Source organism: Aquarana catesbeiana, linkage group LG03, assembly GCF_042186555.1.
Source record: "Aquarana catesbeiana isolate 2022-GZ linkage group LG03, ASM4218655v1, whole genome shotgun sequence".
In the NCBI taxonomy this organism is placed as follows: Eukaryota; Metazoa; Chordata; class Amphibia; order Anura; family Ranidae; genus Aquarana; species Aquarana catesbeiana.
In genome coordinates, this window is record NC_133326.1 from 107,264,649 (window position 1) to 107,284,287 (window position 19,639).

The window sequence follows — 19,639 nt, forward strand, 5'->3', positions numbered from 1 at the left end:
CTCCTTCCATCAGGCATTCCCAGCGGTGTGCCTCTTTACATCAGGTGTCCCCAGGACAGTACCTCTTACATCAGGTATCCCCAGTGGAGTGCCTCTTACATCAGGTGTCCCCAGTACAGTACCTCTTACATCAGGTGTCCCCAGCGGAGTGCCTCTTACATCAGGTGTCCCCAGCGGAGTGCCTCTTACATCAGGTGTCCTCAGCGGAGTGCCTCAAATCAGTGCCCCCAGCGGAGTGTTGGCTGCATATGAAGTGTTGGCTGCAGTCTAGCTAAATCTCCTCAAGAGTAGTGATAAGGGGGGAAAGGTGTGTGGGTGGAGGCATGGTGACTTGGGGTGTTACAGGCTGACGTGGGGAAGGGTGGAGGCATGGTGGTGATTTGGGGGTGCAGGCATGATGGTGACCTGGGGGGTGCAGGCATGGTGGTGACTAGGCCGGAGGGAGTGCAGGCATGGTGGTGACTAGGCCAGAGGGGGTGCAGCATGGTGATGACTTGGGGGAGGGGGTGCAGGCAGGCGGGGAGGGGATGCAGGCATGGTGTTGACATGGGGGAGGGGGTGGAGGTATGGTGGTGACATGGGTGGAACAGGTATGGTGAGGACATGGGGGAGGGGGGCAGGTATAGTGGTGACATGGGGGGAGGGGGCTGCAGGTATGGTGGTGATATGGGGGGAGGGGGTGCAGGTATAGTGGCGACATGGGGGGAACAGGTATGGTGGTGATATGGGGGGAGGGGGCTGCAGGTATGGTGGTGATATGGGGGGAGGGGGTTGCAGGTTATGGTGGTGACACGGGGGGAGGGGGCTGCAGGTATGGTGGTGATATGGGGGGAGGGGGCTGCAGGTATGGTGGTGATATGGGGGGAGGGTCCCAAAATCGGGATTGTCCTGGGAAAATCAGGGGGAGGGGGGGGAAACAGGTATGGTGGTGACACGGAAGGAGGGGGAAGCAGGTATGGTGGTGACACGGGGGGAGGGGGGAAACAGGTATGGTGGTGACACGGGGGGGGGAGGGGGTGCAGGTATAGTGATGACATGGGGGGAGGTTGCTGCAGGTATGGTGGTGATCGGGACGAGGGTCCCAAAATCGGGATTGTCCCGGGAAAATCGGGACTGTTGGCAACTATGGGAATGCTTTCATGAGAAAGCTGGCCACCAGATGCAAAAAACGGCACCGGGGTTATGGTTGTCCCAGGAAACCACTTGCAACCCACAAAGTATATAAAATATACGCATCGTGTCGGCAAGTGGTATTAGCTCTAATTATGGATTACATATAAAAAACATATGGTTTAAAAATAAGAGGCAACTGAAATCTACTGTCAATGTCAACAGAACAACAGAAAGTAAGACAGCAGAAAAAAAGATATGACCTTTGTGACAATCTTAAATCTATACAAAGGACTGTGTTTTGAAAAAAAAATTCTACAACCCTCCTTTCTATTGTCTCTGCTGGCCTTTCTAGACAAACAAACTTGCTTAACCTGCTACTATCATATTGTTTTTTATGCTCCAACAGGTTCCACTGGTATGTACACTATAACTATTTTTGTAACCCATTTTACTTGACTAGTTGGAGAAGGACAAGCCAAGCTGTAGAGCTTCGTGGTACGTCTCAAAATTTTCTATTATTTTATGTTATTTTTCTTCCCTTGGGGGAGATTTATTAAAACTGGAACATTTAGGATCTGATGCAGCTGTGCGTGGCAGCCAATCAGCTTCTTATTTCAGCTTGTTTATAAAAGCTTTGACGATAAAAGGTAGAAGCTGATTGGTTTCTATGCAGAGCTGCTTAAGATTGTGCACACTCCAGTTTTAGTATATCACCCATACACATAATAGCATAGTTACAATAGTTAACAATATTCTAATCCTGCAGTGGAAGACAAGTATCTAGTGGTTTCTCAAATAAGTATAGCTTGATTCATTAGCTGATTCAGTAACCTTTTTTTTTTTTGTAACTAAGTTATATTGTTTAGGAATGACAGCAAAAACAGCAATATAGTTCTTTGAAATCGGGACTTCAGCCAAAGTTTTTTTATTTTTTATTTTTCTTTAAGTTTTAGTCTGGCTTTACACTTGAGCATTTTTTGTGCTTTTGGATTTTTTTTGTTGTTGTATTTTTTTGGTTTGAATGTGTTTTGTTTTAGCCAATGGAAAGCTGGTTACTAGGAGAAAAAGATGGTTGTTAGACACAACAGTGCACAAAAAAAAAACCTAAACCTGCAGTGCTGCTAATTGTTCTCAATAAATAATAGAGCAACTGTCTGCCAATATTGGGGGAGATTTTGCCCCCTTTATGTTAGTGCGACTTCTAACGGGCACAGAATCGCATGACAGGACAAATCTCATTGCTTTCAATGGTGCCCTGCGATTTCAGCCCTGTAGACTTCTTTGTAAAACACTCACTTACTAAAAGTGGAGCAGAAAGAATGTAGTGCAGCTGTACATAGTAACCAATCAGCTTCCAGGTTTTATTATCAAAGCTGAATTGAACAAGCTGAAGTTAGAAGCTGATTGATTATTTTGCACAGCTGCACCAGTTTAAGGAAAATCTCCTCCATTGTGTCCTCCCCACACTACAACCCAATAAATTAAACCTTCATGAGTGCAGCACTGCTTATGCTTGCCTACTTCCATGCTAACAGTGTTAATAAACAAAATTATTGAATACTCAATTACACCAGGTGGATAATTAGATATGCTAAATGTCAGTTCACCCTTGTGCAATGTCAGACACCGCATGTGATCCGCACCGCATTGCTGTGCAGATCACATGCAATGTCTGTTTGATGCGAATTCAGCAATACTGATTGTATGGCTGAATTTGCATAGCATTCAGACCAAAATTGTGCAGGACCCTTTTTTTTGTCCACACCAGACTCTGAATCTGATTCCTGTCCGAATTTACAGTTTGCACTGTGATATGTGAACTGATCCAGGGGCGTCATTAACTTTCTATTGACACCCGCAGCGGTTGTGAACTGCCTTTCAGTTTTATGCGATGCTGGAATCGTGCTGGTTTCCGCATTGCGCTGGTGTGAACTAAAGAAGCCACTAAAGAAGCCCATTGGAATGGGCAGCGCTTCCAAAGCTCCTGAAAAGCCCTTCTTTGGGGGTTAAAAGCGTCCCGCTAGTGGACGAAAAGCACAGCTAAAGCGGCGCTAAAACGAGTGGCACTTTAGCGCTAACGCGGCCATGGCCCCGGCCCCAGTGTGAAAGGGGTCTAACACAAGCCGGTTATTGGCTCTCTTCTCTCCCAATGCTGTCAGCATGAGGAAAGAAAAGCCGATAACCGGCTTGTGTTTACAAATGCGTGATCAGCTGTCATTGAACAGTTGACCATGTGGCAAAGGACTGCTGTGATTGGCCCTTTACCCTGATCTGTGATCAGCTGAGTCTGATCCCCGTGATCACAGGAGGACATCCATGTACGCCCTCCCAGCAAAGTAAGCCCATGCTGTAGCTATCTTTCGGCTATAACGTGGGCGGAATGTAGTTAATTTGATCGAAATAAAAAAAAAAATCCATGCAGTTCAACCAACACAGAAAAAAAAAACACACACACAAATAGAAAACCTCCATATATACTATCATATGCCCACAGTTGATCCAAAAAAAAAAAAATACAATAAAGCGCAATTCAATTTGCTCCAGCGAGGGAAAAAAAGCAGGGAGAAAAATCATCCACATTGATTAGTAAATGCAACATTGATTACACACATTACACATTGTTAGGCACACAGTTAACCCCTTGATTGTCCCTCGATGTTAACCCCTTCAAAGCCAGTGTCATAAGTCGTGTCAGTGTATAGTATTAGCACTGATCACTGTATTAGTGTAACTAGTGATGTCAGTTCCCACACAGTGTCAGTTAGTGTCAGATTGCCCACCGCACTATCACAGTCCCATTATAAGTCGCTGATCATCGCCATTACTAGTATATAAAAAAAAAGTCCAGTACATATACCATCATTTGTAGATGCTATAACTGTCACATAAACCAATCAATATGCACATACTTATTGAGATTTTTTTTAACCAAAGACATGTAACAGAATACATTTTGGCCTAAATTTATGAAGAAATTTGATTTTTTTAAAAATTTTTATTGGATATGTTTAATAGCAGAAAGTAAAAAATATTGTTTTGTTTATTTTCAAATTTTTCGGTCTGTTTTTGTTTATATGATAAAAAATAAACAACCCAGAGGTGATCAAATACCACCAACAGAAAGCTTTATTTGTGTGGAAAAAAATGCAAAAATGTCATTTGTGTACAGTGTTGCATGACTGGGCAATTACTAGTTAAAGTAGTGCAGTGCTGAATAGTAAAATATGCCCTGGTCGTGAAGGGGGTAAAATCTTCAGGGTAATCAAGTGGTTAATGATACATTGTTGCATACCTCCCAACTGTCCCTGATTTGGAGCAATGTCCCTCTGTCCCTCATTCCTCCTCATTTGTCCCTCATTTTGGTCCGATCTATATAGATGTATAAAAAATGCACTTTTTAGCTATCAAAAAGTGTTTCCCAGCACTAAACCTTTCATCTGATTTCTAAATTGCTGCATTCGTAAATTCCAAAAGCCAATATGAAGGAATAGTAATGGTAAAAAAAAGCACTTGTGGATTTAACCAATCTTGTATTTTTTTGTAAATTTCTCCTTTAAGGGGGCGTGACAAGGGGTGTGTCCTATGCCTGCATACTTTTGCTGATAGGTGTCCCTCATTCCCATCTCAAAAAGTTGGGAGGTATGATTATTGTCATTATTACATTGGTACAGTGGGGGTGGGAGGGGGCATTCGAAGAGAGTAGGAGCTGTGCAACGAGGGGCAAAGCGCTTGGTTTATATTTCTGTATATGATACTAAGCCACTGGTTAAAGTAACCAACTGTCTATTTTTGGGGCAGTATATCTTCAAACAGTGGTTTTACCCCGCTACAAAATATATCCTCATTGGGTCGATTATAGTCCCTAATGAACCCTAGCTAACTGAATTCATAATTGGGCTGATAGTTTTGGAGCACTGGGTGGATATCATTGTCCTCTTTGAGGCCCCATTCACACCTGAGCATAGCGGGAACACGCTCCCACTCGCATTTTTTTTTTTGTGCATTAACGTGTCTGCCCTAGGTGTGACAAGAACCCCAAAGTAGCTCTAGAACCTTTCCGGTCATGGAGTGCTGCCTGTTTTTTCAGTGCACATTTTGGTGCACTTATAGTGCATTTTTCATATGACAAGCACGTGTCTACTAGCTATGGTTGCCACCTCATCCCTTTAAACCCGAACACCTATTAATTACACAGGTTCTGCGGCTGATTAAGGTGGTAATTAAACTCACTTGGTGCCTTATCTGCATTTAATTAGCCTCAGAACCTGTGTAATTCAAAGGTGTTTGGGTTTAAAGGGATGAGGTGGCAACTCTACTACTAGCTACGTTTAGGGTGTCATTCACAATTTATGGCACCGCAACCATGACATACATGTGTAGTGCGTTTTTTAAACGTGCAGCAAAACATGCATTTCTGTGTGTTTTGTCAAGCATTTAGGAAGAGCGCAGGTGTGAATGCAGCCTGAAGCAGCATATTATGTGAAATAGGAGTTGTAGGCAGAAGAGCATAAGACTCACAGCTGACTCAGCATTGGAACCAGTGACGTGAATATCACATTAATGTGCACATTAGCATATGCAATGCTACTCATTAGAGATTTCCAGTGTTGTCCCACTAAACATTTTGCAGACCTTGATGTTTTTATTAGATATATATCCTGTCTGCCCTAGTGGAGCAGTACAGTGTCAGTGGCAAATAAAATGGGGGTCATAAGACATTATTGCACCTTAGTAGACCTACGTCAGTGGTTCACATTTTATGATACAGTTGTAAAAAAAAAAATATTGTTAGAATTATATGAACCCTGTAATACAGGATCAATTTAGTGTGATATATGTATATTCTGTCATTGCTATTGCTACAGTTTTTACTGTACGGGTCCCTTTAGTTGATATGTGCTAAGCACTCATAAAATGATGTTATATTGATGGTAATAAAAGTATGCAGTTCTATGTATCTTGTTAAGCTGGTTTGTTTTCACCTTCAGAACATCTGCTTGTACAATCACAATGTTGGGGACGGACAACACCCTGAGATCTGGCCATATGCTCCTTTTGTTGCTTGTAGCCAGTTCAATATTACTGGGCATTGGCTATATGAATGAGATGTATCAAAGGATTCAGCTTCAGGTATGATTTTATAGAAATGATTATATTTTGATCATAAAAGGATGCATTTGTCTTTAAATCAATTTTAATCGTTTACATTTCGGTGTGGGTTTGCTTGCCTTTCAGCAGTTTCTTTTTCTATTAGACATGATAGAAGACCTGTTTCATTCTGCAGGCTCCTCGTGTGATGCTCAGATGTTGTTTACTGTTGTCTAGAGCCCATTGTGGAGCTTGTCACTCTGTATGTGCTAGTGCAGTAGGGATAAGCTCCACATTCATATCAATATATGTAAAAGCTAACTCCACTTTTCTGATCATGTTTCATGGTATATCCATATTTAAGGTGTAACATGAAACAGGATTAGAGTCCACAGCCCACAACCTCAAACCGCTCCCCCCACTTACAGAATCTAAGGGCGTCTTCTCCCTGCTATCTCCTATCATTTGAATTTGTAGCTCAAATTTGAATTTGTGACGTCACTACTTTTGCAGTTCATTAATACTTCCTCCAGCTCCGTAACTAAAGGTCGGTACCTCAATATGGACCTGAACTAGAGGAATAGTCTGCACAAGTCAGAGCATTGCACCCATGATCCACTGATCATGGTTGCAATGCTTTGCAGCCTCAAATGCAAAAAAATAATTAACACACATTTTTTCTTTTTGCAAAATGATTGCATTTTCTAATTCTTTGCAACAGGTGGAATTCTCCATTAAAATGGAAGTGAATGCAAACAATTAAATTCACAGTTGAAATATGTAAAGTCTCGTATACACGATTCGATTTTCCTACGGGAATTGTGTGTTGGCAGACTGTTGGCCTAAAATCTGACCGTTTGTACGCTCCATCAGACAATTCCACGGACAAATGTTGGATGGCAGGCTTATAAATTTTCCGCGGACACCGATCGTGTGTATACAAGTCCGTCAGACAAAAGTCTAAAGTATGCATGCTCGGAATCAATGCTCACCAAACACAACATTAGCAGAAGGTGCCCAAAGGGTGGCGCTAAAGAGCTGAAAAGCCATGTAGTACATCACTACGTTCGTGTTTTTTGACCGACAATTGTGTGCCATTTGTATGCAAGACAAGTTCATGGCCAACGCCCTTCAGACAAAAGTCTGACACTTTGTCTGCGGAAAATCCGATCGTGTGTACGAGGCTTAACCACTTACCGACTGATATACGTCGGCAGAATGCCACGTACAGGCATATTAATGTACCTGTACGTAGCCCTTTAAGACGCGGCATTGTGGACGCATGCATGCGTGCGCCGTAAGCTTAGGGTTGCCACCTCATCCCTTTAAACCCAAACACATATGAATTACACAGATTCTGAGGCTAGTTTAATGCAGATAAGGCACCAAGTGAGTTTAATCACTACCCTAATTAACCACAGAACCTGTGTAATGAATATGTGTTCAGTTTTAAAGGGTTGAGGTGGCAACTCTACGCGAGCTCCAGAGTGTGATTGCGGGTCCCACGGACTCGATGTCTGCGGGGATACCCGTGATCGTCTCACGGAGAGGAAGAACGGGAAAATGCTGATGTAAACAAGCATTTCCCCATTCTGCCTAGTGACAGGACACTGATCACAACTCCCTGTGTCTGGGAGCAGTGATCAGTGTCGTGACACACATAGCCCATCCCCCCCACAGTTAGAACACATCCCTAGGACACACTTAACCCCTTCAGCGCCCCCTCCTGGTTAACCCCTTCACTGCCAGTCACATTTACACAGTAATCAATGCATTTTTAATCCCACTGATCTCTGTATAAATGTGAATGGTCCCAAAATAGCACCAAAAGTGTCCGATCTGTCTGCCATAATGTCACAGTCACGATAAAAGTCGCTGATCACTGCCATTACTAGTAAAAAAAAAATTATTAATAAAAATGCTATAAAACTATCCCCTATTTTGTAGACGCTATAACTTTTGTGCAAACCAATCAATGAACGCTTATTGAGATTTTTTTTTTTTTTTACCAAAAATATGTAGAAGAATATGTATCATCCTAAACTGAGGAAAAAAATGTTTTTTATATATTTTTTGGGGATATTTATTATAGCAAAAAGTAAAAAATATTGAATTTTTTTCAAAATTGTCGCTCTTTTTCTGTTTATAGCACAAAAAATAAAAACAGCAGAGGTGTTCAAATACCACTAAAAGAAATCTCTATTTGTGGGGAAAAAAGGACGTCAATTTTGTTTGGGAGCCACGTCGCACGGCCGTGCAATTGTCAGTTAAAGTGACGCAGTGCCGAATCGCAAAAAGTGCTCTGGTCTTTGGCCAGCCAAATGGTCCGATGCTGAAGTGGTTAAGAGTGGGGATGTCTAACCTGACAAAAAAAAATATGCAATTTGGTTCAGATAACTGTCTAATCCAAACATCCCTGCCAATAAGCACCTTTCCTTCCTTTCTTTTGCTCCCCTGCCACTCTTTTCACTCGCAGGAACAAAGAAAAGACCCCCTGTGTAAGTTCCAAATCACAGTTTGATGTGCACAAAACTAAAGCCAGCCATACATGAGTCGAAATTCAGTTCAGCAGGAATTGGACGAATTTTAAACCATATATGGGCTGGCTGGTTGTACAGAAGTCGATCTACCGATTGATTTCTGTACAATTGCGCTGTTGGATTATTGCTGCTCAATCTGCGCCGCTAGCTATAGCTGCCAGCTTTGATCAATGCTGGCAGTGGGAGGACTTCCCCGAGCAGGGCCCTCTGATTCCTCTTGTAATGAATTGTATTGTAACTGTACTGTCTGCTCTCATGTTGTAAAGCGCTGTGCAAACTGTTGGCGCTATATAAATCCTGTATAATAATGATAATCCACATCGAAAAAAAAAAATTAATTCACTATGGGCTGTCTTAGGACTCTCTCCCCACCCCCATTTGACAGCATTGAGTGCCTCAGCATCAATCACCAAGTATCAACGCTATTATGTGGGAAGAATTGGAGCACATCTCCTCCCATACCCAAAAGTATTAAGTATGACATGCATCTCCAAGTGAACATGTTAGGAGGAGGGCAAAAAAAAGCTAAAATAAGTATCTGCAGGGGATAAGAAAGGACCGTAGCTGAGCAGGAATGCAGTCAGCGGAGGGGGGACATGACAGGGCGGTAAGGGTATCCAAGCAACGAAGGGTTAACATAGGTAGTGGTGTTTAAACTAGGAGTTTACCCCATTGGCTGTGGATGAAAGGGATCTGGGGGATCTTAGAGATATTAGCTGCAGGGTGGGGCCTCAACAGTTAGAGAATTTGAAGGAGTGGAAGAACATCATTGTTGGATCGTGTTATTCCCCCCACACTGAAAGATGAGCGGGGTCAAGGGACGGGAGGCACAAGATAGGGCTACTGTGCAAGGGTCAGATGTGCTTGCCCGGGATGTTCTGGCTGGCTTGAGGGAGCTCTTGCAGAAACTGGAGGGGGGTGCGTTACGGTGGGGACGACAGACACGTTGCGGGACCCAGCGAGGGCACTGGAGGAGTTGGCGCCTGGAATCCCCCCCTTCCCCAGTGCAAGTGGGATTGGGGACAGGGATACATCAGGTGACGGACAGTGTAGCTGCAGGAGTAGAGAAGTTGGGGGGACGAGGAAACGGACAAGGTGAGATTGGCAGACTCGGCTAAATGTGAGGTATACGTTTGCTTCGAGGGGCCCCTGGGGGCTCACCTCAAGCCTGAGGTAAGGGACAAGATTTGGAAGGGGGGTATGTGGAAATTTTTTCCCTACTCCCTCTTGAAAAATGTAACCTGGACCGAGTAAAACCTGAGGAAAGGAAGAAGGATGATGAGGAAAAGCGTAGGTATCGCCTCTTCCCTCGCACGTTTGCCAATTTGTTGCAAGCATTTGCGGTATTGTCAAGTGTGATCCGGAGAGTTGTTTGGCCCTATGTCATTATTTGGATGCTATTGGGGAGGCTAATAGGGTTTATGGTGGCGTGGCATGGCTCCGGTAAGATGAGCAGTTCTGGCAGCGGAAGGCCGTCCGGCCTGCTATTCGCTGGGACCATAAGTATATCGGTCTCTGGATGAAACTGATGACCGCGGCCAGAGTGGGGAACCAGTTTTTTCCAGGAGGGGCTGGCACCACCTCAGGTACGTCGGCCTCTAGGAAGAAAGGGGTATACTGGCAGTTTAACGACAGTTCCTGCTTTTACCCATTTTAAACACGAGTATTCGGGGTGTGGCAGCGGCCATTCTCTTGCACGCTGCTTCAAGGCAGGAAAAGGTCGGGTGGGTGATGCGTCTGGAAAAAGGGAGAACTCCAGTGAGGGTGGAGAGGATGGTTCCTTTTCTAAGTAGATACCTGGATTGGGAGTCTGCCTGACTCCTTGGGGAGGGTTTTAGAGGGTTTTCGTATACCATGCACATTGGCGGGGGTTCCACCTTTTGGCCACTAATTTACATTCGGCACTCCAGTTCCCGGAGGTGGAGTCAGAGAAAATTTCGAAGGAAGTTTCCCTGGGTAGAATGAGCAGACCTTTTTCCTCTCCTCTGTTTCAGGGCCTTGTCGTGTTCCCCCTGGGGGTTGTTCCCAAAAAAGAGCCATGCAAGTACCGTTTAATACATCATTTCTGTTTTTTGTGGGCATAACGATTGATTCAGTGGCCATGGAGTTTTGTTTGCCCAAGGACAAACTGGTGGCCCTGTGGAGGGAATTGGGAGGCACGGCAAGAAGGCGCAAGGTACAGTTGAGGGAGTTGCTTGGGAAATTGAACTTTGCCTGTAGGATCATTCCTATGGGCAGCATTTTTTGCCGCCAACTTTCCTTGGCTATGGCGAGCTTCAGCGCCCCACCCCCACGGCACTACATTCGTTTGACTAAGGATCTAAGGGTCAACCTTAAGATTTGGGACACTTTTTTTGGAGTCCTACAATGGGCGATCCCTGTGGATGTCGGGGCCAGGTCAGCAACACTGACTTGGCCCTGTTTACGGATGTGGCTGGGTCGGTAGGTTATGGGGCATTCTTTCAGGGTAAATGGAGCACGGGACGGTGGCCAGAGGAATAGAATTCAGTAGGTTGGTTAAAAAACCTGGTACTGTTGGAATTGTTTCCGATTGTGCGGGAGGTTGAAATTTGGGGGAGGGGGGGTGCATTTCGAAATAAGAAGGTACACTTCCACTGTGACAATATGGGGGTGGTGACGGCTATAATTAACATCTCAGCCTCGCCTCCTCCCCGTATGTGGTGCGCTATTTACGCCATTTAGTATTGCTCCGCCTACAACTGAATGCTTTCATTTACACTGTGCACATTCCTAGGGTATGTAGCAAGATAGCGGATGCCTTGTCTCGTTTGCAGTGGGACGAGTTTCGCGGGTTGGCACCGGAGGTGTAGCAGCATGGGACACCTTGTCCGCGGCGGTTGTGGACGATCGCATTGGAGTCGCCGCTGGTTTAATGCGGGATTCCCTGAGTGACGTGGGAAGCGTATTCCAGGGCATGGCGGGAATGGAATTCTTTGCTGTTGGATTTAGGGGGCTGGTGCCCGGGGTGGAGGTGTCCTCCTTAGTTCTGTATTTCGTGGTATGTAATTTTATTCGCGGGGCTTCTGCGTCAGCCTAGCCTTCTGGTTTAAGTTATAGGGTAGTGGGGATGCCACAAAATCCTTTGTCTTCAGGCAAATTATGAAGGGGTATTGCAGGGGTCGCCGTACCAGGGACTCCCGGCGTCCAGTATCTATCTCCATATTACGGGTTGTATTAGAGCGCCTGCTTTCTATCTGTTCTTTAGCTTATGAACGTACTATGTTGGGGTAGGCGGGCATGGATCCCATGCAGTATGGGTCTCACTCTTTCCACATCGGTGTGGCCACCGAGGCATCTCGGTGGGGGTTGAACGACAATGCGGTCAAGCGGACCAGCAGGTGGGAGTCCAACAGGTTCAGGCTGTATGTTAGGCCTCATTTATTGTAGGTGCTTGGGGTTCTTTTTTGTTGCAATCTCCCCTTTTCCACTCTGTCTTCCTTTTGTTTATGTTGTGTATCAATGTGTTGGCAGGCTGGTGGGTGGTATTGTGGTTCTTTTTTGTTTAGTTACAGGTCAGAGATGCCTCGTATGGATCCTGGTGCATCCCTGCATGTACTGGGGCACCAGAAGGGCAGAGGTTAGGCCTGAGGCCAGGCAGCTAGGCCTCCCCTGGGAGTTAGGAAGCGTCAGATGGGATCGGGGTTCGGGGCATGCTGTGGAGTCAGGTGGTCCCCGAGGTTAATCGTTTTGCCAGACTGGACAGAGCCCCGGATGTACTTATTTATACATGCAGGGAGCAATGTTTAGGTATCATATCCTCCAGAGAGCTTATCCGAGATATTCGTTTTGAATTTCTCAGGCTTCGTAGTGATTTCCCAGGCACCATCATACTTTGGTCGGATATTGTGGCCCAAACGGCATGGCGGGAGGCCAGATAAGTGGAAAAGATTAACAAAGCCCGAGTCAATAAGGAGGTGGGGAAGTTTTTTGTTAGGCATGGGGGCCTGGTCATCAGACACTTGGAGTTGGAGTCTGACACTTGGCAACTTCTGAGGGGCGACGGAGTTCACCTCAACGCAGTGGGCACTGACCTGTGGTTTCTGAGGTTGGAGGATGGATTGCAGAGGGCCTTTCGTGTGTGGTGGGGCGCTCAAGTGTAAGGCGCTGTGTCGTTTTTGGGGTCCTTGATGGCGGTATAATTCTGTTCACTGGGTAAATGGTGGGGAACCATCTCAGGTATAATATCTTCGAGTGGGAATGGTTCACTGCGTAGTGACCGGGTAGCGTTAAGAACCCTGGGTGGCTGAGGTCAGCTGGGTTTAGGCCCTGAGTCAATAGGTCGCGGCTGGGGTGGCAACTCAGCTAGCTGGTGCCTCTGATGCAATAAATGGTATGGGTATATTGGTACCGTCAAGGATCTCAAAATCATTATAGGGTGGTTAGCTCTTAGCTACCCTAGTCATGTATTTGTTCCTTTCCCCTACATGGACAAATCACGGGTTTACCTTAAAATGAGACCTAATCAAGTTACATACATTACTTATTGTTTATGACACACGTTACCTTTTAACTAATGGAGCGTCATATACAGTGGGGACGACGGAAAGTATACAGACCATGTGATTTTTTTTTTCTTTTTTAATAAATCTGCAAAAATGTCAACAATTATGTGTTTTTCTGTCAATATGGGGTGCTGTGTGTACATTAATGAGGAAAAAAAATGAACCTAAATGATTTTAGCAAATGGCTGCAATATAACAAAGAGTGAAACATTTAAGGGGGTCTGAATACTTTCTGTCCCCACTGTATAAAAAGCTTTATAAGATTGCAGAATCTTGGATAAGTTGTGGGATATGTGGAAAATAAATATTCCTGCCTTGGATAAGGAGGATTGGGTGGACTGCTTAGAACAAAGTTCCAAACTGGTAATCTCTGCAGGGGACAAATTAATACAAATAAAGTTTCTTCATAGGGTCTATTTTACCAGGGTGCATCTGTCTAGAATATATATACAGATAGGGACCCACACTGTCCCCGGTGTCGGACACACTTAGATACCTATCTACACATGTTTTGGGACTGCCCCGCTTTATCGACCTTCTGGTCTGGGATATTTGAACAACTAAATGTCTGGCTTGAACTGTCTGTCCCTATGACACCTAACTAGCCCTGTTGGGTATTCACGAGGATGAACAAAGACCTCACCATAGCAAACTTTTGATCTCATATCTTCTTTTCTATGCCAAAAAAGAAATCCTCTGTAAATGGTCTTCCCCTGCTCCTCCTACTCTGTCATCCTGGGAAAGCAAAGTCAATGATGCTCTGCCCCTCTACAAGTTAACGTACATTAGTCGTGGCTGTCCCTGGAAGTTTGATAAGGTGTGGTTGCCTTGGACAACTTATTAAGGCTGTCATGGCCACTCTGCATACTCATTTTTCCTGTCTTACAAAAGAGCATTGATTTGATGTTGTTGTACCTACTCCCTCTCTCCTCCCTCCCCCTTTCACCCCTCCCTTCACCTGGGCCTAACCCCTGAATATGGTATGTTCTCATTGCACAATATTTTTACTGCTTCATTGTTCCTAATGTTGATTGGACAACTAAATATGTGATGTGCTCCACGCTCAGGATGATAACGGGTTGCAGCCCCCCCTATTAGGTTCCAAAGGGAACTTACGGTAAGTAGAGGTATGAAGTGGGGTGATTGGCGCTACCCTATTCAACAAGATAAATGCACAGGAAAGTGGTAAGTGAGTGGCCTGTTTACAAAAGAAACAAGGGGTACTTAACCTATATGAAATAAATACATAATATATATGTGTGCCTCTCCTGTGAGGACTAAGTGTGTATATGTGTGCCTTCCAGTGATGGATGTAACCGTACATGCACAGATGTAGTTAAACAGATATCAGTGCATAAAAGGCAATTGCAAACAAGTAGTATGAGTGATCGATCAACAAGTAACATACACACCAAATATTATTCAGAAATTATGTATGTATAAATGTGTCCATCAGGTCAAGAAATACACACACACACATACATATATATATATATATATATATATATATATATATATATATATATGACCTAAGGCATATACATGTTACAAAAATGTAACTAACCAACTGTCCAAACAAACCAGGACTTAAAAATAAAAAATAAAAAATCTTATTGAAAATCAAAATCAAAGTGCAAGTCCCAAGTTAGGATGATGAAAGTATAATTCTTAAACAGCCAGTAATGTTGCTTGAGGTGACTTCAGTCATTGGCAAATCAGGTGACTGATAGTGCTCCCCCCAACACATCCCCACTCACCAAATGTAGTAACCCCTGCAGGGGTAAAGGGCATAAGTGGGTAACTTTGGGTGGAGCTTCTCCTCAGCTCTCTCGGTGTCCCATCTGATGGTCTATTAGGCTTCCGCAGCTGGCTCCACACAGTCAGGCTTCCGCATCTGTCTCCACACAGTCAGGGGTAAAGCACTTTGGTCAGCATATGCCCAAAAGAGCGCTCCACAGTTCGATCCTCATATGAAGGAAAAAAGGGCTCCCATAGTGTAGTAATTAAAGGTAGATTTATTAAAACTATTTTAAAAACAAAAGCTTCCCACCAACAGGTGTGGGAATGCTACAAACTACACTCTTAGGTAGGTAGGAAGAGCTGGTCCGCGGCGTGCGTTCCACCTGCATTCCAAGCTTCCTATTTCTGTATCGGATATGACGTGAAAGCATAGCCCCACCTTACACGTTTCGTCCTCAGACGTTCTCAAAGGCGCAAGGTGCAATGACTATGCAATATACGATGTATTAATCTGCTGTAATATACCATGTCTGTTATATAAGATAACTGCATATTTTATTGTAATGTATTTTTTTTCCTTCAATAAAGCACTCCTGATTGTTAAAAAAAAATTAAAAAATTGCAGAATCTTGTTAGGATTTAGGATTATGAAAACTGAAAGAAAACATTTATTGATGAATGTAAGATTATAGGTGAATTCATATATATTAGATGGTTCATTACAGTAAAGTCTGAATAAAAAAAAAAAATAGTTTGAAGGACATGATCTTCCTTAGGACTAATCAGATAAACAATCATGCTGCTTAGTTTTGCTGGCAGTTGTTTCAAAGGGCTTGGTTAAGCGGAATAACCAGACTGCAAACTTTCACCACTTCTCATATTGTTAAGACCTAGTGTAAACAAAGAAGTTCAAAGTTTAACCAGGAAAAAAAAAACAGGAAGTTAAATAAAAATTCAAGAACATACAGCATATTACTGAGGGGCGTAGCAGACTATGCAGTTGTAAAGGGAAACTGGTTGTTTTTTGTAATGTTTCTTAAATGTACATAATGATTATTTGCTTAATATATACATTATATAGTTATGAAACTGTGTCTCCAGCACTTGAGGTAACAGCCATTCTTCCACTCACTTACCAGTAATAGTGGGGAAGTCTTCACCTGGCTGACACTAATACCAGGTTCTCTTTTTCCAACTAACTACCAACACCATGGCATGCTTTCCCTTGCTGACCACTAACTCTAGGGCATTTTTTTTCTCTTGCTAACCATAACTCTGGGGCTTTCTTCCTCCCCCTGATCACTGCTGCTGGGACATTTTTTTCCTACCACTGACCACCAATGTAAGGAGCACTCAGGCAGTTGCACTCTGTATTCTGTGCTGTACTTTACAGTACATATTTCTGACCCTTACTCCTACCTGGTTAGAGGTGGAAGTGAAAAGATGTTTCCCTTACACGTCTAGTCTAAACACCCTTGGAATGTTGACAGTGAATGAAAGGGCACAGAGTGGTATGGGTGCTAAGAGTTTAAACAGAGGTGCTCACTTCTCGTAGATAACTTGCCAGGGAGGTACTCAAGCAGACTGCAACAAGATCACCAAGGATCCAGGGGAGGGTGCCACCAACGTGCAGACTAAAATATCAGCTGGTAGGTGTACCGGAAACCAAGACAAGCTGGCAGCAGGTTTTAAGATAGACCAGGGTTTGCTGTCTGGAAAACAGATAGCAGGCAGGACAGGAGACAGAATGGCAGTCAAGAGGCAGGCTGAAGTCACAGGAAATCAGTAGAGTTGTGATCAGAAGGCAAGCCAAGGTCACACCAAGAAATCAACAGAATCGTGGTCAGGAGGCAGGGTAAGGTCATACTAGGAAATCAACACAATCGTGGTTAGGACCAGGCTAAGGTCACACTGGGAAATTAGCAGTATGGTTAGAAGCTAGCCAGGTCAGCAATGAGTAGACAATTGAAGCCAGGCTCAGGATCAAGCTGGGTCACAACAGAAGGAGAGTGCAAAAACAAGTCCAGATGCAAGCTGAGTAAGTAATGGTTAGGTGCAGGTTTGGACCACAGGGAAAGAGCTGAAGACCATCCAGCAACTTACTAGTTATAGTGATTGTAGAGTCTCCTTTTAAAAAACAAACATGGTATACTTACCTGCCCTGTTGCAGTGGATTTGCACAGAGCAGCCTGGATCCTCCTCTTCTCCGGTCCCTCTTCTGTGCTTCTGGCCCCTCCCTCCTGTTGAGTGCCCCCACAACCAGAAGCTTGCTGCGGGGGCACCCGAGCTGAATCACAGCTCCGTGTGTCCATTCAGACACGGAGCCCCGACCTGGCCCCGCCCCCTCTCTCTTCTGATTGGCTAACTGACTTTGACAGCCACAGGAGACAATGGCGCTGCTGCTATATCAGGAGGAAAGTCCCGGACAGCTAAGGCACTCGTGGACATCGCTGGAGAGAGATGAGGCTCAGGTAAGTAATTAGGGGGTGCTGGGGAGGCTGCTACACACAGAAGGTTTTTTACCTCCTGTGTGAATGCATTAAGATAAAAAAACTTATGCCTTTACAACCCCTTTAAGTGGTTCCTTAAATTGGCGCCAAGACTAGAATTAGACGTGTGCGTGCCTGTGGACCTGCACTTGAGAATTTGCATGCTCTCATAAATTAGCATGTCCTTGTGAATTAGTCTGCTCTCACAAATGAGGAAGCACTCACAACTGACTGCCAAAAACCCTTGCTCTGAGAGTTCTTATGAAGGCATCCTGGCATCTACACTTTATATGGTGTGTTGCATGTAACATACTTCTCAACACCAAAGTCCACAAACCTATTAAGAAATAATTTTTAAATGCTATGTTTAGTTAAAAGAATGTATACATAGCTTTGTTACAATGGAATGAAAGTTAGTAGCATGCTGCAGAATTTGTTTTTACTTTTATAAACAGTAGGGATGAGCCCGATGTTCCGAACAGCGAACAATATGCAGTGTTTGCGGCAAATTCAAAAGCCGCCGGAACACCGTTAAAGTCTATGGGACACTAACATGAAAAATCAAAAGTGCTAATTTTAAAGGCTTATATGCAAGTTACTGTCGTAAAAAGTGTTTGGGGACCTGGGTCCTGCCCCAGGGGACATGTATCAATGCAAAATCTTTTTTAAAACGCCCGTTTTTTCGGGAGCAGTGATTTTTTTTAATGCTTAAAGTGAAACCAATAAAAATGAAATATTCCTTTAAATATCATGCCTGTAAAGTGGCACATTTTTCCCATGTTTAGAACAGTACCACAGCAAAATGACATTTCTAAAGGAAAAATTGTCATTTAAAACTGATCGCGGCTGTAATGAATTTGTCGGGTCTCGGCAATATAGGTAAAACTCATTGAAAAAAAGTGCATGGGATTCCCCCCCCCAGTCCATTACCAGGCCCTTTCGGTCTGGTATGAATATTAAGGGGAACCCCAAACCAAAATTTAAAAAAAAAATTGCGTGAGGGTCCCCCTAAAATCCATGATATGGAAATTAAGGGGAACCCTGCAACAAATTTTAAAAAAAGACGTAGGGCCCCCCCAAATCCTTCAGGTCTGGTATGGATTTTAAGAGGAACACAACCTGGCAGGCCGCAGGAAAAGAGGGGGGGACGAGAGAGCACCCCCCCTCCTGAACCGTACCAGGCCACATGCTCTCAACATGGGGAGGGAGCTTTGGGGTAGCCCCCCCCAAAGCACCTTGTCCCCATGTTGATGGAGACAAGGACCTAATCCCCACAACCCTTGCCCGGTGGTTATGGGGGTCTGCAGGCAGGGGGCTTACCAGAATCTGGAAGCCCCCTTTAACAAGGGGACCCCCAGATACCGGCTTCCCCCCTGTGTGAAATGGTAACAGGGTACAAGTACCCCTACCATTTCACAAAAAAAGTGTCGGACCCCACATCTGCATATGTAAACACGCTGCCTCCTATGGCAACAATCTTGAACAGTTTCTAACAAAGGTTACAATGAACTCCTTCACTTCCTCTACAATCTCCTATTGTAGATCTTCACACAACTGAACTCCCAGTCTCTCTCACTAGACTTGCTTATCCACTGCCACTGGATCTCCTGAGCTCTTCCAACCTTCTCACTCTGTATCTTGCTCAAGCATTACTGCTGTGTCCCTAGCTTGGCATCCAAGATACTCCTCAAGCGTCACCCCACTGGCCTGCTCAGTCCCTAGCTTGACACACAAGGCTGCTCTGCAAGCATCACCTCCGCTGGCTGGGTCCCTGGCTTGACTCCTGCTGAAGTTTCACAATTTTTCACCATTCCCGGTTGGTGAGAATACTGCTCTGGTACTTTCTTCAGCTACTCACAGTGGTCCCTGGTAACAAGGTGGATGGCGACAGCTTCCCCTCTACCTCTGACCATGACAGGTTCTCCGGCCGGCAAAACTGTCACTTCTGGTTGGACTGCATGCCGCAGTTCCTACCCAACGCTGCTCTCTTGCTTCTGGATAGGCCCTCAGACAGCCTACCAGCCAGATGTCCCCGGGATAGGCCTCAGGCTCTGGCCTAGCAGCCCTGGACAGCACAACACATGTCCACCCAGACAGCCATCCAGGTGGTACAGAACCCCGATCACCCGACCTCACCCAAAAAAGA

At 44.6% G+C, this 19,639-nt stretch overlaps 1 protein-coding gene across 3 annotated transcripts in view; it reads left to right on the forward strand.

The window, feature by feature from the left end:
* The first annotated feature begins 1,461 nt into the window (after nt 1-1,461).
* LOC141131533 (Golgi membrane protein 1-like) overlaps nt 1,462-19,639 on the forward strand; it is a 56,782-nt gene continuing 38,604 nt past the window's right edge. For 2 of the 3 annotated variants that reach the window (XM_073618906.1, XM_073618908.1), the window contains exons 1-2: nt 1,462-1,608; nt 6,102-6,243. In XM_073618906.1, the coding sequence (XP_073475007.1) occupies nt 6,124-6,243 (120 nt within the window). In that variant the 5' untranslated portion in view covers nt 1,462-1,608; nt 6,102-6,123. Of the gene's footprint in view, nt 1,609-6,080; nt 6,244-19,639 lie in introns of all 3 variants that reach the window. The other variant, XM_073618907.1, reaches the window with a different exon arrangement.